Here is a 16,416-nt window from a genome sequence, read left to right as displayed (position 1 = left end):
TATATTCATGGTGCTGTGTTTAAATACAGGATTTCCTTAACACTTTCACCAAGTAGTCCCTTAGAGCAGAGCCTTTCTTGAAAATCCGATATTCGCCCAGCTGGTCAAGAAACTCCCCAGAATTACTGTTTTTTTTTTTTGGACTGTGCCCGTCATCCGGAGGGGGTGAAGATACCTATTCTTGTGGGTCCCTTACAAAGAACTAACCTCAATCCACTGACCCTACGGGCGGCCGCACAGCAACTGCGTCAAGACAAGCATCAAGACATGAGTCAAAATACGCAGTCTTGCTTCATTCGTGATTCGTCAGCATGAAGCTGACGTCAGCATCATGACTCAGACCGGTGTGCGGCGGTTTTCATAATCTCATTCGTTCCAACTGTGCTCCTTTCTTTGCGTCATGTCGCAGACATCGTGTCTTGACTGTTACATGTCTTGATGCATGCCGGTGTGCGGCCTACCTAAGGGACCCAATAGATTAGGTGTTTTCTCCCCCCTCACCTGAGGACGGAAACAGATCCAGTTTCCGAAACACTGTGTTTTCTAGTTTCTAGAATACCGGGTGATGGATAAAGTCCAAAAATCCAGCTATTCTGAATGTTATAAACCATCATGAGAACCCTTTAAAAGGAATTCCCAGCCTCTCATGTAAGCTGAAGTCCTAATGCCGTGTTCTCACATATCGGACACTGGGCCATATTCTGAGCCCAGTCAATCCTCTAGACATAGAGTTGATGTTACTTTGTTATATCCGTTGAGGTAATTCCGAGAGATAATATGAGAGCCTTTCGCAGCTGTAGTCCATACCTGCAAGATGTACTTCATTCCTACCAGTGTTCTTATGTGCACTGGCCATCGGGTCGTTCGGATTCAGAATTCAGACCGTAAGTTTAAGTAAGTAAAGTAAAGCTATCCCTGTACCAGCCCGTGAAGGCCCATAGGGTTGTGAGACGTTGAGGGTCCCACATTATCTAGACAATCGGCTCAAAGATGGCGGTAAGCTTGTCAGCCTTACGCGCCGGCCGCGCTTTACTCCCCAGGAAAATTATTTAATTAATTCCGGGTACTCATTTCTGTTAGAGGCTGAGTGAACCCCAGGGCCATAGTGCGGCCGGAAGGATTAGCTCAATTGAATAAAATCCAATGACCTCATCGGTATTTGAACCCGCGACCTTCAGACTTGTAGCATAGTGCCTTTGAGAATTCGAAATAAATCTTGACATACGAGTTTTATAAAATGTAAATTCAGAATCATGTTTCGATATTCAGAGTGGGCCGCTTAACATTATTGCCTGGAATAATTCCTTTATTATCCATCGCATCGGGAAATGCTTCAAACAAGATTTCCGTGGTTTCAAGGAAGATATACGATAGGTGAAACAGACTATTTGTGTCATGCGTTTCTTATCAGACATCAAGGTCAGCTTCACCTTCTTAAAACTGAATTTGATCCAGTCACTCCCACAAAAACTGCAGAACATATCAACAAGAATCCAACGACCATGATTTCAGTACATTTCTGAAGAACCATCTGTGTGATATCTTGACACAAAATACAAGATTGAAGCTTTCCGTCTACTGCTTTATAGAATTTGGAGAACTGAGGCGCGCGGCACAAATCACGCTCCCCTGATCTATCGGTTTGTGATTTTTTTTTTTTTGTGGGGACACCTAAAGGCATGAGAGTACACGAACAAACCACGAACGATCCAGGAGCTGAAACTTTCCATTCGTCAAGAAATCGTAGCTGTGCCGGAAGACATGTTGGAGAATGTGTTGCAGAATTTTGAGGAGAGGCTCCAAATATGTGTCCAGCAAGAAGGACGTCATCTGACTGACATTATTTTCCGTACGTAATGTAAATTAAAAATGCGTTAAATACCGTCTTTTTGTGTGATTAAAAAAGGTTTTACCTTCAGAATCAACAAAATTAGTCTTATGTGAAAAACATGCGTTCCCTCTGCTCCACTTTGTACTTTAGTCGCGTTTTCACACTAACGGTTCAACGGATTGGTGCTCAGTTTATGGGCGCTGGATTCTTATTTATTTGCTCTACAACATTTGTAGGAGTGAAAAATCAAGATCCTTTAAAGAAGTGAAGTTGTCCATGATTTATTGTAAGAAATGTATGACACAAATAATCCGTTTCACACATCATATGTCCATCTTGCCACCGTGCAAATCTTGTCCGAAGAGTTTCCTTATGCAGAAGAAATGAAGGAACTATTCGAGATGACAGTGTTAAGTGGCTCAACCAATTTATTTACCTATATCCAGAGAGAAAAGTGAGATCTAGAAAACATTTGTCAGATTACTGAGAAGTACGAGTATGCAGTATATAGACTTCTTGTGCTGTCACTCGCCTCGTTCATAGGCCGACTTCCAAATGTCAACCAGACAGACAGATGAATGGAATCTATAGAACATGGTGAGAGGTACTGTCATGTGACTCAGCATTGTCCACAGAACTTTGCCGTACACTTCATAGCGGTCGTCTCTCCTGTCGTAAGACTTTATCTCGAAGGTCTCCGTGATCCACATAGCAACATTGCAGACCACGAGAAACGTCACCAACTCCCGACCTGGCTTCGCAAAACGCAGCTGCCGTGTGTTGCTGCAACGCCGCAAACCGTCAATGATGAATGGCGTCTGGAGTAGAACCTGTATCACCTGAAGGCAGGAATTGCACCGATTGGTGATGGCTCATGCATGGGGCAAGTGTGTAATGTTAAATCTCTTGTGCGTGTCTTAACTTATTTCCTCGCACACGTTTGAGAACATACACATTGAGTGTCGGTGGTCATGAAGAGTTCTGTCTTCCAGGAATGACATGTAGTCCATTGAACATTCTCCTCCATTTTCAGGGACACCAAGCTCTGCTTTCTGCCTGATTCATATTGTTTTTTCTTGTCTTATTCTTGGACCCTAAACACAGAAGCGACCTGTTCCTCCTGAAACTTTGGTTGATTTTCAAAGGACTATACGGCTTTTATATCACGGAAGTCAGAACTCTTCACAGATTGAGGGCGTTTCTGTGAAAAGTGCCATTGGATAATGCTGATTATTTGATGTTGGTAATTGCATTAGTCAGTGACAGCTCATGAAATGGCTGATGCATGACACATGTGATGAAACGTACACAGCGACATTGAGTCACTCATGTAAATGTGAAACTTAGTCTCTCATTCCAAGGAAATAGTACTCCTAGATATAGGCTTGCAGTCCATTAGCTTTGTTGTTGAGAAGTTAGAACGCATGCTTCTTATTTCGGAAGACTCCGGGTTCGAGTCTCGACTCAGAGTCCTGGTAGCCTGACTGTGGGTTTTAACGATTTTCCTCAGCCCTCCACGGAGATTCTGGGACTTAACTCAGTGGCTTTAGTCCGCAAGCGAACTATACCGACCGAGTGAACCCCGCTTGTCTGCGAAGTTAGTGCCAAATTTAGCGGATAGAGGATGTCGTGGTCAGCGCAACGAAACACCGCGGCAGATAATTTCGGTTCTCTAGACCGGAGAAATTCTGGGACAGAACTTTAAAAGACCTACGATCGCTTCTTTCTTTATTGTTTTCAAGTTTGCGATTTATAACGCCTGGGATTAAGAAAACGTCGTTAAATAAACAAAGAATCAATGGGAAGAGACAATTTAACTTCGAATGGCACCGCTGGAAGTAACAGCCCGCAAGACCAACTCTAGGATAGGACTCCGAAGGGTTGTCTCCTACCTGTAGCAAAGTAATTGCTATTGAGAGCCCGTTGTTCTTGAGTATGGCGGGCACGATGCAGAAGATTCCATACAGGAAGAACGCAGGTATGCAGATGAACAGCAACAAGTCGTCCAGTAAGGATATCGGATGGCTGTTGACGTCCAGCTGGGTGAGTTTCCGGTACGCAAGTATAACAGCAACTGTCATGAGTAGTAAGAGGATCAGCTCCGAGATGGCATTCACTGTCAGACCCATACTGACGAACTCGCTGCAACAATGTGGACGTTTCATACTGAATACACCAGTGTTTCTCAAGATTAGGATCACTGGTCCTGCGAATTGCCATGTACATAGATTTCACATTAAATAGGTGAATAAAGATGCAAAACCAATGATTTCCTGACAAGGTTCTTCATAATTTGTATTTTTCATGTTATATTATCGAAATTAGAAAACGGAAGGCTAATTGAATTGGTCATATCTTACGCAGTAACTGCCTTCTAAAAGAAGTTATCGAAGGAAAGACAGAGGGGCGGATAGAAGTGACCATAAGACGAGGTAGAAGACGTAAGAAGATGCTGGATGACCTTGGGGACAGAAGAGGATATTTTCATTTGAAGGAGAAAGCTCTAGATCGCATCAAGTGGAGAAACTGTTTTGGAAGAGACTGTGGACCTGTCGTCTTGACAGATTACAGATGAATGAATGTACTCGTATCATGGAAGATTAGATAAACGAGACACGTTAGCATGCATGCGGGAGAAAAATTGCTGAGAATTGAGTCCCTTCCGCTGAGAATCTAAAGTGAAGAGGTCTAGACTTAGACGGCAGAATAATATTAAAATTAGTGTCATAGTAGTGAATTGGATTAGAATAATCTAGCTCAGGATAGGGTCCGTTAATGACCTCCTGTGCCCACATTCCTTAAAACTGGAATTTCTTAAGCGGCTGAGTCTAAACTTCTCACGGAAGGCCCAGCGTTGTAGAATTATTCATAATCATGGCTCGTATGTTCTAATACCAAGCAGTGGTGCCCTTGAGAAATTAATAGTCACTTAGCTGACCAAGAAATTCATTGCCTTCTAGGGAACCCGAATATTCATTACTATTCCTATATAAAATACTTTTTGAGCGCCCTTTTCCTTTATTTCCATCTTTGGAAATGATTGTAAGTCATTTATTACTCGAAAGCGATTTGTGTCCATCTTCCTTTCGTTGCTTAGCAACTATGTAATGCAACAAACGATCGCTGTACGGCGTCATTGGTCGACGCGTAAATGAGCCTGACCATGAAGGAGGGAAGGAAATAGAGGAATACTTAAGATTTTTGTTGCTTTTTATAAAGTGGCGACCGGACATCGCCACGAAATGGTTATTATTGCTTCGTATTCTAGATGTCTCTGCGGAAACTGTCTATCCTGATGAACGAGTCCCCGTAGGCAAGTGATGGGGGTGACACCATGAAATACTCCAAGACACTTTCCTATAGCACGGTAATTTCGGATCATTTCGTGCACTTGAGCCTGTCTGACCTAGACATGGCTTGCAACTACGGTACCTACTTGTCGGCCATGGCGATGCAGAAGAGAATGATGCTGACAATGGAGCCGACCAGCACAATGAGGCCGGCGAACAGCCCCTTGTTGGCAGAGTGGCAGTCAGCGTGGATCACCAAGTTACTGTGCTCCCCATCTGCCCCGGTGACCGGGCACGTGGTAGAGATGCTGCTATGGTCTTGCGCGCATTTGCCGATGTTCTGCCAGATGATGAACAGAATGCCCACTGCAAAGGCAACCATACAGACGCGAATAAAATTATTTCATTTAAGTGGTGCCTCATGTGAATCTCGAATAAATATTTCTTTGTCTTTTCTTTAGTATTCGTTGGAAAATTGGTACTCCTGACTAGGTTTTCTCGTTCTTGTATTTGGGAGTTACAGTGTCTGAATTTCGATTCGTAAACTACCAATTCTTACTGAGATTTTCCAATGTTATTCTTTAGGTAATATGCCCACACAATTTGAATATAGGTTATAATACTAGTTAGTGCTTTCCTATTTTCTAACTATCAATACTTGTACTTAATTTGAAAGACTGTAGGAACAAGTGGTTATGACGAAGTGTCAGCGGTAATGACTCGAACCATTTAGTACTTTAGTACAGTACACCCCAGTCACTAAGAGACTAAACGACAGATATTCGAACCCATTCAAGGTAAAAATATTTTCCTTCGCCGCTTTGTATATATCGGATTTCGGGGCATGTCCACCCCTCGTGTATGTGGATTTCGCTGATCCGCCCAGACCATGAAATTTACCGCCCATTTCCACTTCGTGTTTGTGTGAGCAATGACTGAAACTTTGCCTGAACTTCCTGTGCACGCCATCGTGTCGCTTAGACACAAGGGTAACGTTGCTAATGTATTCTGTGTGTGTGAGTAACATCGGTTGGTATTAGTGCTGCTTAAATATCTCTGTACAATGAATGTTAACTATTTGTTGCTTACTAATGTTCTGGTATCTGACCATGAAAAATGCCAGTTATGACAGCCGGTACTGACCAGTCTACCTCTCTGTTAGTTCGATTCTGGATGTATCCGGTTAAAACCTGGACACTGAAACTGACTGTAATGACCACTATTCGTCGTGGCTTTATTTTGAAAGTATCCGGTAGATTATGAAACTCTTTATACTGTAAGGAGCCATATCTTCTTGGATATAACGCCCTTATATACTTACCTATGTGTCTTCAGATTCTGCATGACTGTTCTGTATATATGAGGCTTTTCGTGGTTCTGTTTTGGGAGTAAACCTCCCTGGTTTGAATTTCGGTCTCTGTACCGGACTTCATGGCTTTATTCGAATAATATGCCCAATTTTATTTTTGGTCCAGAAATTTCAGGTTAAGTTTTTGGCGCTTTATTCTGGATATATTCGGTGTGAAGTACCAGTTTACCCAAGTCTTCAAGTTTCCTCTTGAAGTAACAAGAATTGTGTAATATTTACTTATAAGAATTAAGTTAGGATCAATTAAGGCAGGCTGTTGCAGATCTTAAACAACCTTCTGTTGTTGTCATTTATTTATTTATGTATTTAAAACTAAATATCACCAAAGAACAGCAGCACGAAACAGCGTCTGCTCCCCGTGACACGGAATTCCTTTGTAAGATTTCAGTTTCCTAATTCTAAAAGTCACGGAACGTAGCTACTGAGTCATCAGTGTTCGCGTCTCGTATTCTGGAGGTCTCCGAATTCGATTTCCTGCACACAAACTCCCTGCCCTGATTTTATCATGGTCTTCATCGGCAATTTTTAAATACGTTACCTAAATTTATTTCCCCCTTATTCTCATTGTGTCACTGTTACTCTTCCTATCAACGACTGTACAGATCCGATTCCGTTGTAAAAGCCTACTAAAATAAATCTAGAAACATTATTGAGTAGACCTAATTATACATAGGTTCGGGTTTATATGTCTGTGAACCCACAGCCTGCAGTCGTGAAATGTTTGCTTGACTGTTCGGAATCTGATTTGCAGTATTTTAGGACTGACTAAGTAACTAATCTAGTCTCTGGTAGTACTATAATACGAATGTCCACCACTGCCTGTACCAGAGCCTGCTACTGGACACGATGGGCCGCGCCATAGCTCAAGCGTTTAGTCGCTGGCTTCCCACCGCGGCGGCCCGGGTTCGATCCCGGGGATGGTCAAGTGGGATTTGTGGTGGACAAAGTGACGCTGGGGCAGGTTTTCTCCGAGTACTTCGGTTTCCCCTGCCAATCTTCATTCCACCAATTGCTCCACAAGCACCCTCACCTATCATCTGGGGCTGGTACAATAGGCCAGAAGTGGCCGCAGTACAAGGGACTTAGTCCCATCCCACTAGCAATAAAAAAAATACTGGACACGATCATGAATTGGTTCCAACCATTTCTCACACTCAGAACCTTTTCCCTCATATTTCTTAATGTTCTCCTCCAATCGCATCGATCTTCAAAGTAGCCTTTTACGAACAGCCTTCTCCACCAAGGTTCTGAATGCATTCCTTGGATACCCAATTGTAGCTACGTCTCCATCCCATCACAACTCTTTGTACTTCGGTCTCTAACAATATGGACCCATAAAATTCATGAAGTCTGTCATAAATTACACTAAACTGCTCACTTTATTCTTCCTAATTTCAAATATTTCCCTGAGAACTTTATAGTATGGGACTCACCCACAAGAATGCTGTACTCGATAGTAAATGGGTACAGGTAAGGTGAGAACTGGCTAGCGATAATTGCAAGACCATCTGGGGGTCTGCACTGTCCCTTATCCCACCACGAAGTCTGATTGAGGCACTGGATCAAGTTCCTTGCACCAGCTGTAACACACAAGAGCATACTTACTCATCTCATCAAGATAACATCGAGAGAACTGCGTAATGTAATACATAAACTTTCCACAAGATTTTATTACAGTGGTTCAATAAAGATGCAGAGCGTGGATTGAGACTTGTATTACGCACTGGAGAGAAAAAGGGAGTATAAAATTTCAGCCAGGAAACACGAAGGAAGACAGGCGCGGATGCAACTTAGGAGACAGGGTATAAGGTTGTGGACCGTATTCCATTGTATCAAGATAGGGTCGAATTGCAGGATTCGGTAAACACAGTAACAAATCCTTGAGACACATAGAAGGCGGAATTTTTTCACTAACAATATTAAAGTACGGAATGTAAAACTCTTCATTATTTAATTTCCTTGCAGTTAACCGCAAAAATTTAGCTTCCTCCTGATTACGTACATCTGAAATGGATAATTATGTCTTTATTTCATTTGTCGTAAGTAAAGAACGAGCCTAAGGTCAAGCTCGTATCCGATACGACAGCCAGAATAGAGCGGATCTTACTTTTCTGATTCGCCGTCAATGGAAGAGCGACGGAGTTCTCGAACAAATCAGTTTCTTCACTGCCGTCGTCATCATCTGCGCTGTAGTCGTCATGGTTGGCGTAGGAGTTGAGTGACTCTAGTGTCTCCCTCAGAATTGTCCAAATCCAGAAACACAAACTGGAAGCAATGCAGTGCATCAGAGCGAATCTTCCCAGCTCCTTGCAGCGGTTGATGATCACCTGTGAATAAAGCGCCATGATTATTTTGTTTGTCTCTTACCGGCTTATTTAACGACACAGCTTCAATATGGAGAATACGAGTATATGGCCTGTAGGATCATTAATGGATTGGCAAGGATTTGAAGGAAGAGTGGTTGGCCTAATGAGGTAATAACCCAGCATTTGCGTGGCCCAGAAGAAAATTACGAAGACTTCAGCATAGCTGGTGTCTCAGCTAAAATTCGAACCTAATACCTGCTGGATACACGCCTAGAATTTTACCGTTGTACCAACCTATCAGGTGCTTCTTGATCGAATTGTAGAAATCAACTTGCACTGACCAAGCAACTCCATGCATGATTCTCACTTACTTAAATCCTTTTCATATCCTTACTGAGTGGTTGTTTAGTTGGAGTTTTCAGGATTACACGGCCGTGATTGTTCAGATTGTGCTACTCTGTGTAATACACATTTATCGCTGGGAAAACCTGGCAGTTTTTACGAGTGTTACGATAAATACAGAATGTCACAGTTCCGAACAGCGCAATCTAATTCTTGGGTTATATGGAGATGTTGCAAGTCTAAGTTCACGGATCGCCCTGTCATGTGGGTTAATGGTCATAAATGGGGTATCCCGGTAGCTTAGAATTTGGAAGGAAGTGAAGTACCGTCATGGCGAGACTAAGGATGTCTCTTAACATTCGAAGTCATGTACTTCATGAACAAAAGTCTACAGCCTTACTGATGCAACAGTGGATTCGTTAATCGTTAGTTCACATCTCAATTCCCATCACTTGTACTTCTTTCATGTGGTCACTTTTAAGAAGGTAAGTGAAGTAAAGGTATCTCTGTAACAGGCCGTGGAGGCCCGTAGGGTTGTGAGATGTTGAGGCTCCCACATTTTCTAGACAATCGGCTCACATATGGCGGCAAAGTTGTCAGCCCTATGCGCTGGCCGAACTTTACCCCCAAGAATATTCCAAGAATATTCCTGGTACTCATATCTGTTAGAGGCTGAGTCGACCCCAGGGCCACAGTGCGGTTGGAAGGATTAGGTTAATTGAAAAAGAATCCAATGACCTCATCGCGACTTGAACCCGCGACCTTCCGGCTTGTAGCATAGTGCCTCAACCAACTACGCTACCGCCTGCCCTCCCCACCTTTTCATGAAGTGTTCCCCACTAAAATTGTAGGCACGTTTGTTTATTAATTTATTGAGATACGTATTTAATTTATTTTTGTGGTAGAGCCAGAAGGAAAGAGACCACTAGAAAGATCAGGACGTAGGATGGAGGATAATATTAAAATGGATCTTTGATAGAAAGACCAGAGGAAGACTCTTGTGAACACGGTAATAAACATTCGTGTTCCATAACATGTTGGGAAATTCATGAATAGCTGAGCGACTTGCGGATTCTCAAGGAGGGCTCATATCCATGGAGTTAGAAGTTTAATTTGGAAAATATTGTAGGTTAAAGGTTCTGAGTAAAGGGCATCATGAATTTAAACCTTGTTCTCCTTCTAAGAGTACCATTATTATTATTTCTGTCTCTTACCTCCGTTCCCAAATTGTCCACGTTTTAAAAAGACAGGTAATTTTGAAGTTATACCATCAAATACAGAAGGGTCCAAAAAATGTACTCACTCTTTGATAGTCGGTATCTTTGGAACAAAATGACATGTAGTTACAATTCTTGGGCAGTAGTGTAGTGTAATGTTTTCTCAACAGATGGCGAAGGTCACATGAGTCACGTGAGTGTCGTGCCGCGTGCGCGCTGCGAGCAGAAGACAGCAGCAACAATGGCTGAAAGGTTGTTCTTTGAGCAACGCAAGGCTGTATTGAAGTGGTACTGGAAGTACGAAAACATTAAAGACATACGACGACAATGGCAGAATGAGTTTGGAACTCGGCCACTAACACATCGAACAATTGCCCGTATTTGGGATAAATTTGACGCCGACGGTACTGTTCATGATGTGCATAAGCAAAGATCTGGGCGACAACGGATAGTAACAAGTCCAGCTTCCAGTGCTGTGGTGTTGCAACACTTCACACGATCACCGTAAAAATCTGTGACTCGGTGTTTGGAGATGAAAGATTTTACCTACAACAAGATGGTGCTCCACCTCACTACCATCGAGATGTCAAGGCGTACTTAGATGACACTCTACCTGGACGATAGTTAGGTGGAAGAGGTGCTATTGAGTACCCACCATGGTCTCCAGACCTAACACATCTCGACTTCTACCTATGGAGAACCTTGAAGGTTGAAGTTTATCGATAAAAGACAGCTACACTGAAGGCGCTACGAGAAACCATCGAAGCGTTGTGTGCAGCCATCACACCGGACACACTGGCAGCCAGAGTTCGCTCAGCAGTTGGGCGGCATCGACGCTGTTTTGCCGCTGATGGTGGTCACCTCGAACACATACAATGACTCCCTCTCTCTCCGCGCAAGAATTGTAACTACATGTTATTTTGTTCCAAAGATATTGACTATCAAAGAGTGAGTACATTTTTTTGGACCGCTCTGTATTCTCAGTTTTGTGAGATTAGAATTTCTCATGGCGTTGACTGTAAATATACAGTCTTCTTAGATTTAAAGCCGTATAATCTTGTAAAAGTGTACCAATGTGTCGAAAGACGTGTTGCATCTATCTTTGGAACAGAAGATATGTGCTTTTCTACCCTGAAGATGAAGGCAGCACATTCTTCCGAACCGTCGATAAATACCAATATTAATAATAATAGTAATACCCCTGAAACAGTTACATTCCTCTAATAAGCTTAGGGTATAATATGTAATTTAGAAAGCAGTAGTTCCCAGTCATTACTTGGAGTGTGAAATGACCATGATTGTATCTTAATACAATGAAGAGACTGGTTTCTTGTAGCAGTACTTTACTAAATATCTGTATGGACGTTACTTATGCTCAGACATTCAACGCGTAATTTACACAGAGTATGTAAATACAGGCACATTATAGCAGAGGAGTGAGACTGCTTATGTAAACATGTAAGATGTTTTCCAGAAGGTGCATGTCAACACCATTCACTGTGTTATTATTCTACGCAGATTGAGAAAGCTAACGTATATTGTTATCATATGTGAATATTTGGATATATGTGTAATGTGGAAGCCAATATGAACACTTACATTTGAATATTTAAATATAAAAAACAGTTGCAAGAAGGAATACACGGGGTACAGTACGTCTAGAAGAAGTGTAGCAATGCTGGCACAGTTGTAAAATTCTTGTCCTTCTGCTCTCAGGTACACTATCTGGTACCCTAGCATCAGGCCACTGTGGATAAGGTGGCCGAAACAAAAACCTGAAACATGAAACATCTGAACAAATATCTTGCAGTAACTGTCGCGAGTTTCGGAAGCAGTAGTCAGTAGTCACGTGATATACATCTACAGTTATCACGGAAATATTGTTATCGACAAGCAAAGTACACGACATTTCGGCGTTGGCTGTGCCTTCATCTGTGGTTGAACAATACCAGAGGAACAAAAACTCTAACATAAGGGTTACTAAATACAAAAATGTGGCGCAGTGGGCTGTGTCATTGCCCGAGCCTGTTGGTAGCCAAATATACCGGCTGATGGCGGTTCTGATTCTGGATTGACCACTGACCTGCTGCTCCCACTTTGAGATAGAAGCTGCCGGAATGCCTCCCCTTGCTGAAGCAGTAGTGGTGTGGCAGCGGATCCTCGGCCAATTTACTGGGGAAGGGAATGGCAAGATGGTGGTTCCCGTCGGAGGAGCCGTGGCACACGATGTCGCTGTCCTTGATGGAAATATCTGCAGCGTACGCCAAGAACAATGATTGATCCTTAAAGTATTCTTCAGAGAACTGTGTCTTAGAACGTCGAATGGTAGAATGGTTAGTGAATAATGGGTTAGGCAGGACGTGGAAGAAAAGCTTCGTGGCCTAATTTTAAGTATTATCCCAGAATTGGAAAGGACATGCGGTGGAATAGTTTGTTGAGGCACTATGCTACAAGCCGGAAGGTCACGAGTTCGAGTCCCGATGAGATGGATTTTTGCAAAATACCTAATCCTTCCAGCCGCACTATGGCCCTGGTTTCGACTCAGCCCCGAACAGAAATGAGTACCAGGAATCTTCCTGGGGCACAAATGTCGGCTGGCGCATAAGGCTGATAAACTTATCGCCATCTGTAAGCCTATTGTCTAGAGAAAATGTTGGACCCTCGACGTCTCACAACCCTGTGGACCTTCACGGTCTGTTACAGGGATAGCTTTACCCTTTCATAGTGGGTATTAATGTTAGCAAGTGCAGATTCTGTCCGAACAAGTAAGTTCGTTGCTTACAATGGGAAAGAATCCTCGTGTGTAGTCAATGTGTACCCTAAGATAACCACAGTATGCGCCTAGACAGACCAATGGGATTTTTAAAAAATAATATTATCCTCTGGGATACAACGCCATGCATTCCATTGAAAATCATTCGACGATTCCGGGGAACATGTCACTTCCATCATCAGGGGCGAAGAGTAAGCCGAGCATGGACCAGCGTGACAGGTGGCAAGCAGGGCTGGTTTCATGCTTTGTTTATTCTTCGATCCTGAATATGGAAGTTACATGTTCCTCCGAAGCGTGGGTTGATTCTCAACAGACTACATGGTGTTATACCCCAGAACATGAACACCGCTGTGAGATACTCAAATCCTACACAGCCAGTATCTTGGTCAAGATTCGAACTCAACATCTTCTGAGATATCAACAAGATTTCCAGTGACTAAACAGCGTTGTCACGTATCATTTTATTGATTTCTGCTAATGAATTATACATCACAGTGTACAAATGAGCAGATATTAATATGATGATATACTTGTAAGTCATATCTATTGCTGATTGCCTCCAGATTCCATATTTTGCTCTTCTTATTATGTCACTTTAATATAAAGATGCGGCAAGAAATTTCTTACCATCCTTGCTCAGTAACACGGTGTTCCTTCTTTTAACCTTCCTCAGGTAGCGTCGAATATCCACATATAGGAAGGCAAAGTAGACAAGTCCCAGCACCACCAAGTAGATGCTGAACGACTTAAATAACAGAACGTGACACATTAGTAGTAATAACAGTAATAATAATAATAATTCAATTCGTGTTTATTTATAATAATAATAATAATAATAATAATATGACATGACGCCTGAAGGCTGTAATAGTGGAGCCAGAGGAGACGCCCATTGCTAGGCAAAGGCTTCGTAAACACGTCTTTTCAAAAGGTCAAACTGATTCAGTTTATTTTTATTTTAGTCATAATTTCGACATTATTCCATATGCATTGCATCTTCGTAAATTCAATAACTATTAATTATCTTCTGGTTACTTAAACTGGTTTCTCAGCTATTTAACAAAGAGACAATTTCATGTACATTATTGTGGTACACTTTCTTCGGCTTTTGTTGTGCAGTCAGGCATATTTCAGGGCTCAGTTTTAGGGCCTTTGGTTTTTAATATTTTTATAAGTGGTTTATGTGACGTAATGAATCACTCAAACAGTCTTCATCTTGCTGACGACCTTAAAATCTATCAAGAAATTAGTTCACCTAGTGATTCTTTACTTCTGCAGTCAGATATTGATTGTGTACATAAGTGGTGTTCAGGAAATTTTATGAAGCCTAATTCCAGCAAAATTAGAGTTATCTCACTTACCAGGAAGACGGACGTTCTGAATTAGCAGCACAGACTGGGAAATTCCTTTATATTTCCAGCAGATTTTGTGAAGGATTTGGATGTGCATATTGATTGCAAACTTCATTTGCATCGTCATGTTGAGTTTCTGTTCCACACGGAATGACATTACTATGGCTAATTCGCATAATGACATTCTCTTTTTCTTACTTAGAGAGTCTACTAATGCTGTATTTTGCTTTGGTCAGATCTACACTCGAATATGTTTCTGTTGCTTGGAACTCTGTTATGATAACTGATTCCAATAAACTTCAGCGCACACAAAGAAAATTTGCAACCCTTTGCCACAATAGATTTTTCCAAGACATGGAATATTACAATGATAATTTATTGGAAAGATGAAATTTGCTGATACTGCGTAACAGGTGTCGTCACTTTACGCTTTGTTCTTAATAAATATTTTTAGTGGCACTAAATGTTGTCCCTCTGTCCTCGAAATAGTCGGCCTACGGGTTTCTACTCGGAACATTCCTAACTTCAGTATGTTCACTCGCTGACCTTCAGCTAGACGTGTTTTAACCGCAAATGCAGTTTGTAAACTTATAGATGTTTTTATTTATTCGAGTGTTTAAAGCCCAAACTGATTAATATTCTTTCTTTTTGATGTTTCCTGTTTGTTTTTCCTGTGCTGTCATATTGCTACTGTTTGTGTTCGTGCTGACTCCGCAATTGGCTACTGGCTGTTGAGCTCAGTACGTAAGTGAATAAACACTTGAAACTATCTGAATTACTAGGGCACGCGATAACATAGTTGACTGAGGCATTGTGTTACAAGCCGGAGAGTCGCGGGTCCTTTCTCAAAGCGACCATTGTTTTGTTTTCTTTAACTGACCTAATCCTTCCAGCCGCACTATGGTCCTAAGGTCTACTCAGCCTCTAACAGAAATTAGTACCAGAGATCTACTTGGGGGTAAAGGGCGGCCGACGCATAAGGCTGACAACCTCACCGCCATCTATGATCTGATTGTCTAGAAAATGTGAGAGCCTCGACGNAAGCGATACGTTCCTCCGAAACGTCGGTTAACACCACATATACACGGTGCCAAATCCCAAAAGACTGCTTTCTTCATTTGTGATCTGATTGTTTGGAAAATGTGAGAGCCTCGACATCTCACAGCCTTCTGGATCCCCACAGCCTGTTACATGGATATTTTTGCCTTTTATAACTGGATTACTCTCATCATCTCCTAAATGATAACTTTGATTTTTGTTATTATTGCTATTTTACTTGCATCATCATTGCCCAGATGTATAAATTGCCTTGTTTTGTACTCTGTGTGTTTGCTTCTTTCTTTCAGCCAAGTTCACTTTGTAATTGGCCACTGGCTGTTGAGCTCATAAATAAATAACTGAATTTGCCGTAGGACCGCTTCTTACCTCGGCTAGAGGCGTGCCGTTTCGCAGGACAATGTCGCTGACGTAGATAACTACCCCCAGCGTCACGATGAACACGGCGTACACACAGCTCAGTGTCACGGTCAGGTAGCCTCTGCGAACATGTGACAGGTGCTCTTTATAGGAAGGCTGCCGGCAAGGCTATTGTCTGACCGCCTAGCTTCAAAATTGTTATAATATATTCCTGGATTCCTATCAAATTGTGTTGGCCTAAGTACACCCTGTCTAAAACTTTCTGATAAAATCTAATGTGATCCCTATGGGGGCAAATGGGGCGGAACTTTACTAGAGGAAAAATTAGTAAATACTTGTCTTTAACCGTGTGCCAGATTTATTATACAATTCAGCAATCAGCGTTAACAGGAACTGGATAAAAAAACATGTAACGATATGTACAGATCTATCTATCTAATCAATGGCTGTACCGCCATTTGCGGGACCTTGGTCTCTTTTTCAGGTTTTTGAACATTTACAGTCGGTAGGACTCCTTGGA

The 16,416-nt window shown here is 42.1% G+C and overlaps 1 protein-coding gene across 3 annotated transcripts in view; it reads right to left on the bottom strand.

Moving 5' to 3' along the window:
• Positions 1–1,171: 1,171 nt before the first annotated feature.
• LOC111870546 (proton channel OtopLc) overlaps positions 1,172–16,416 on the bottom strand; it is a 44,929-nt gene continuing 29,684 nt past the window's right edge. For all 3 annotated transcript variants that reach the window (XM_033753871.1, XM_023862913.2, XM_033753873.1), the window contains 9 exons: positions 15,906–16,017; positions 13,756–13,873; positions 12,439–12,606; positions 11,955–12,130; positions 8,598–8,817; positions 7,924–8,070; positions 5,268–5,487; positions 3,724–3,973; positions 1,172–2,670 (listed from right to left, as the gene is read on the bottom strand). In XM_033753871.1, the coding sequence (XP_033609762.1) occupies positions 2,356–2,670; positions 3,724–3,973; positions 5,268–5,487; positions 7,924–8,070; positions 8,598–8,817; positions 11,955–12,130; positions 12,439–12,606; positions 13,756–13,873; positions 15,906–16,017 (1,726 nt within the window). In that variant the 3' untranslated portion in view covers positions 1,172–2,355. The remainder of the gene's footprint in view (positions 2,671–3,723; positions 3,974–5,267; positions 5,488–7,923; positions 8,071–8,597; positions 8,818–11,954; positions 12,131–12,438; positions 12,607–13,755; positions 13,874–15,905; positions 16,018–16,416) is intronic.

Source organism: Cryptotermes secundus, unplaced genomic scaffold (assembly GCF_002891405.2).
Source record: "Cryptotermes secundus unplaced genomic scaffold, Csec_1.0 scaffold117, whole genome shotgun sequence".
Classification (NCBI taxonomy): domain Eukaryota; kingdom Metazoa; phylum Arthropoda; class Insecta; order Blattodea; family Kalotermitidae; genus Cryptotermes; species Cryptotermes secundus.
Note: the sequence above shows the minus strand (reverse complement) of the source record. Positions and strands in the feature narration are given on the sequence as shown.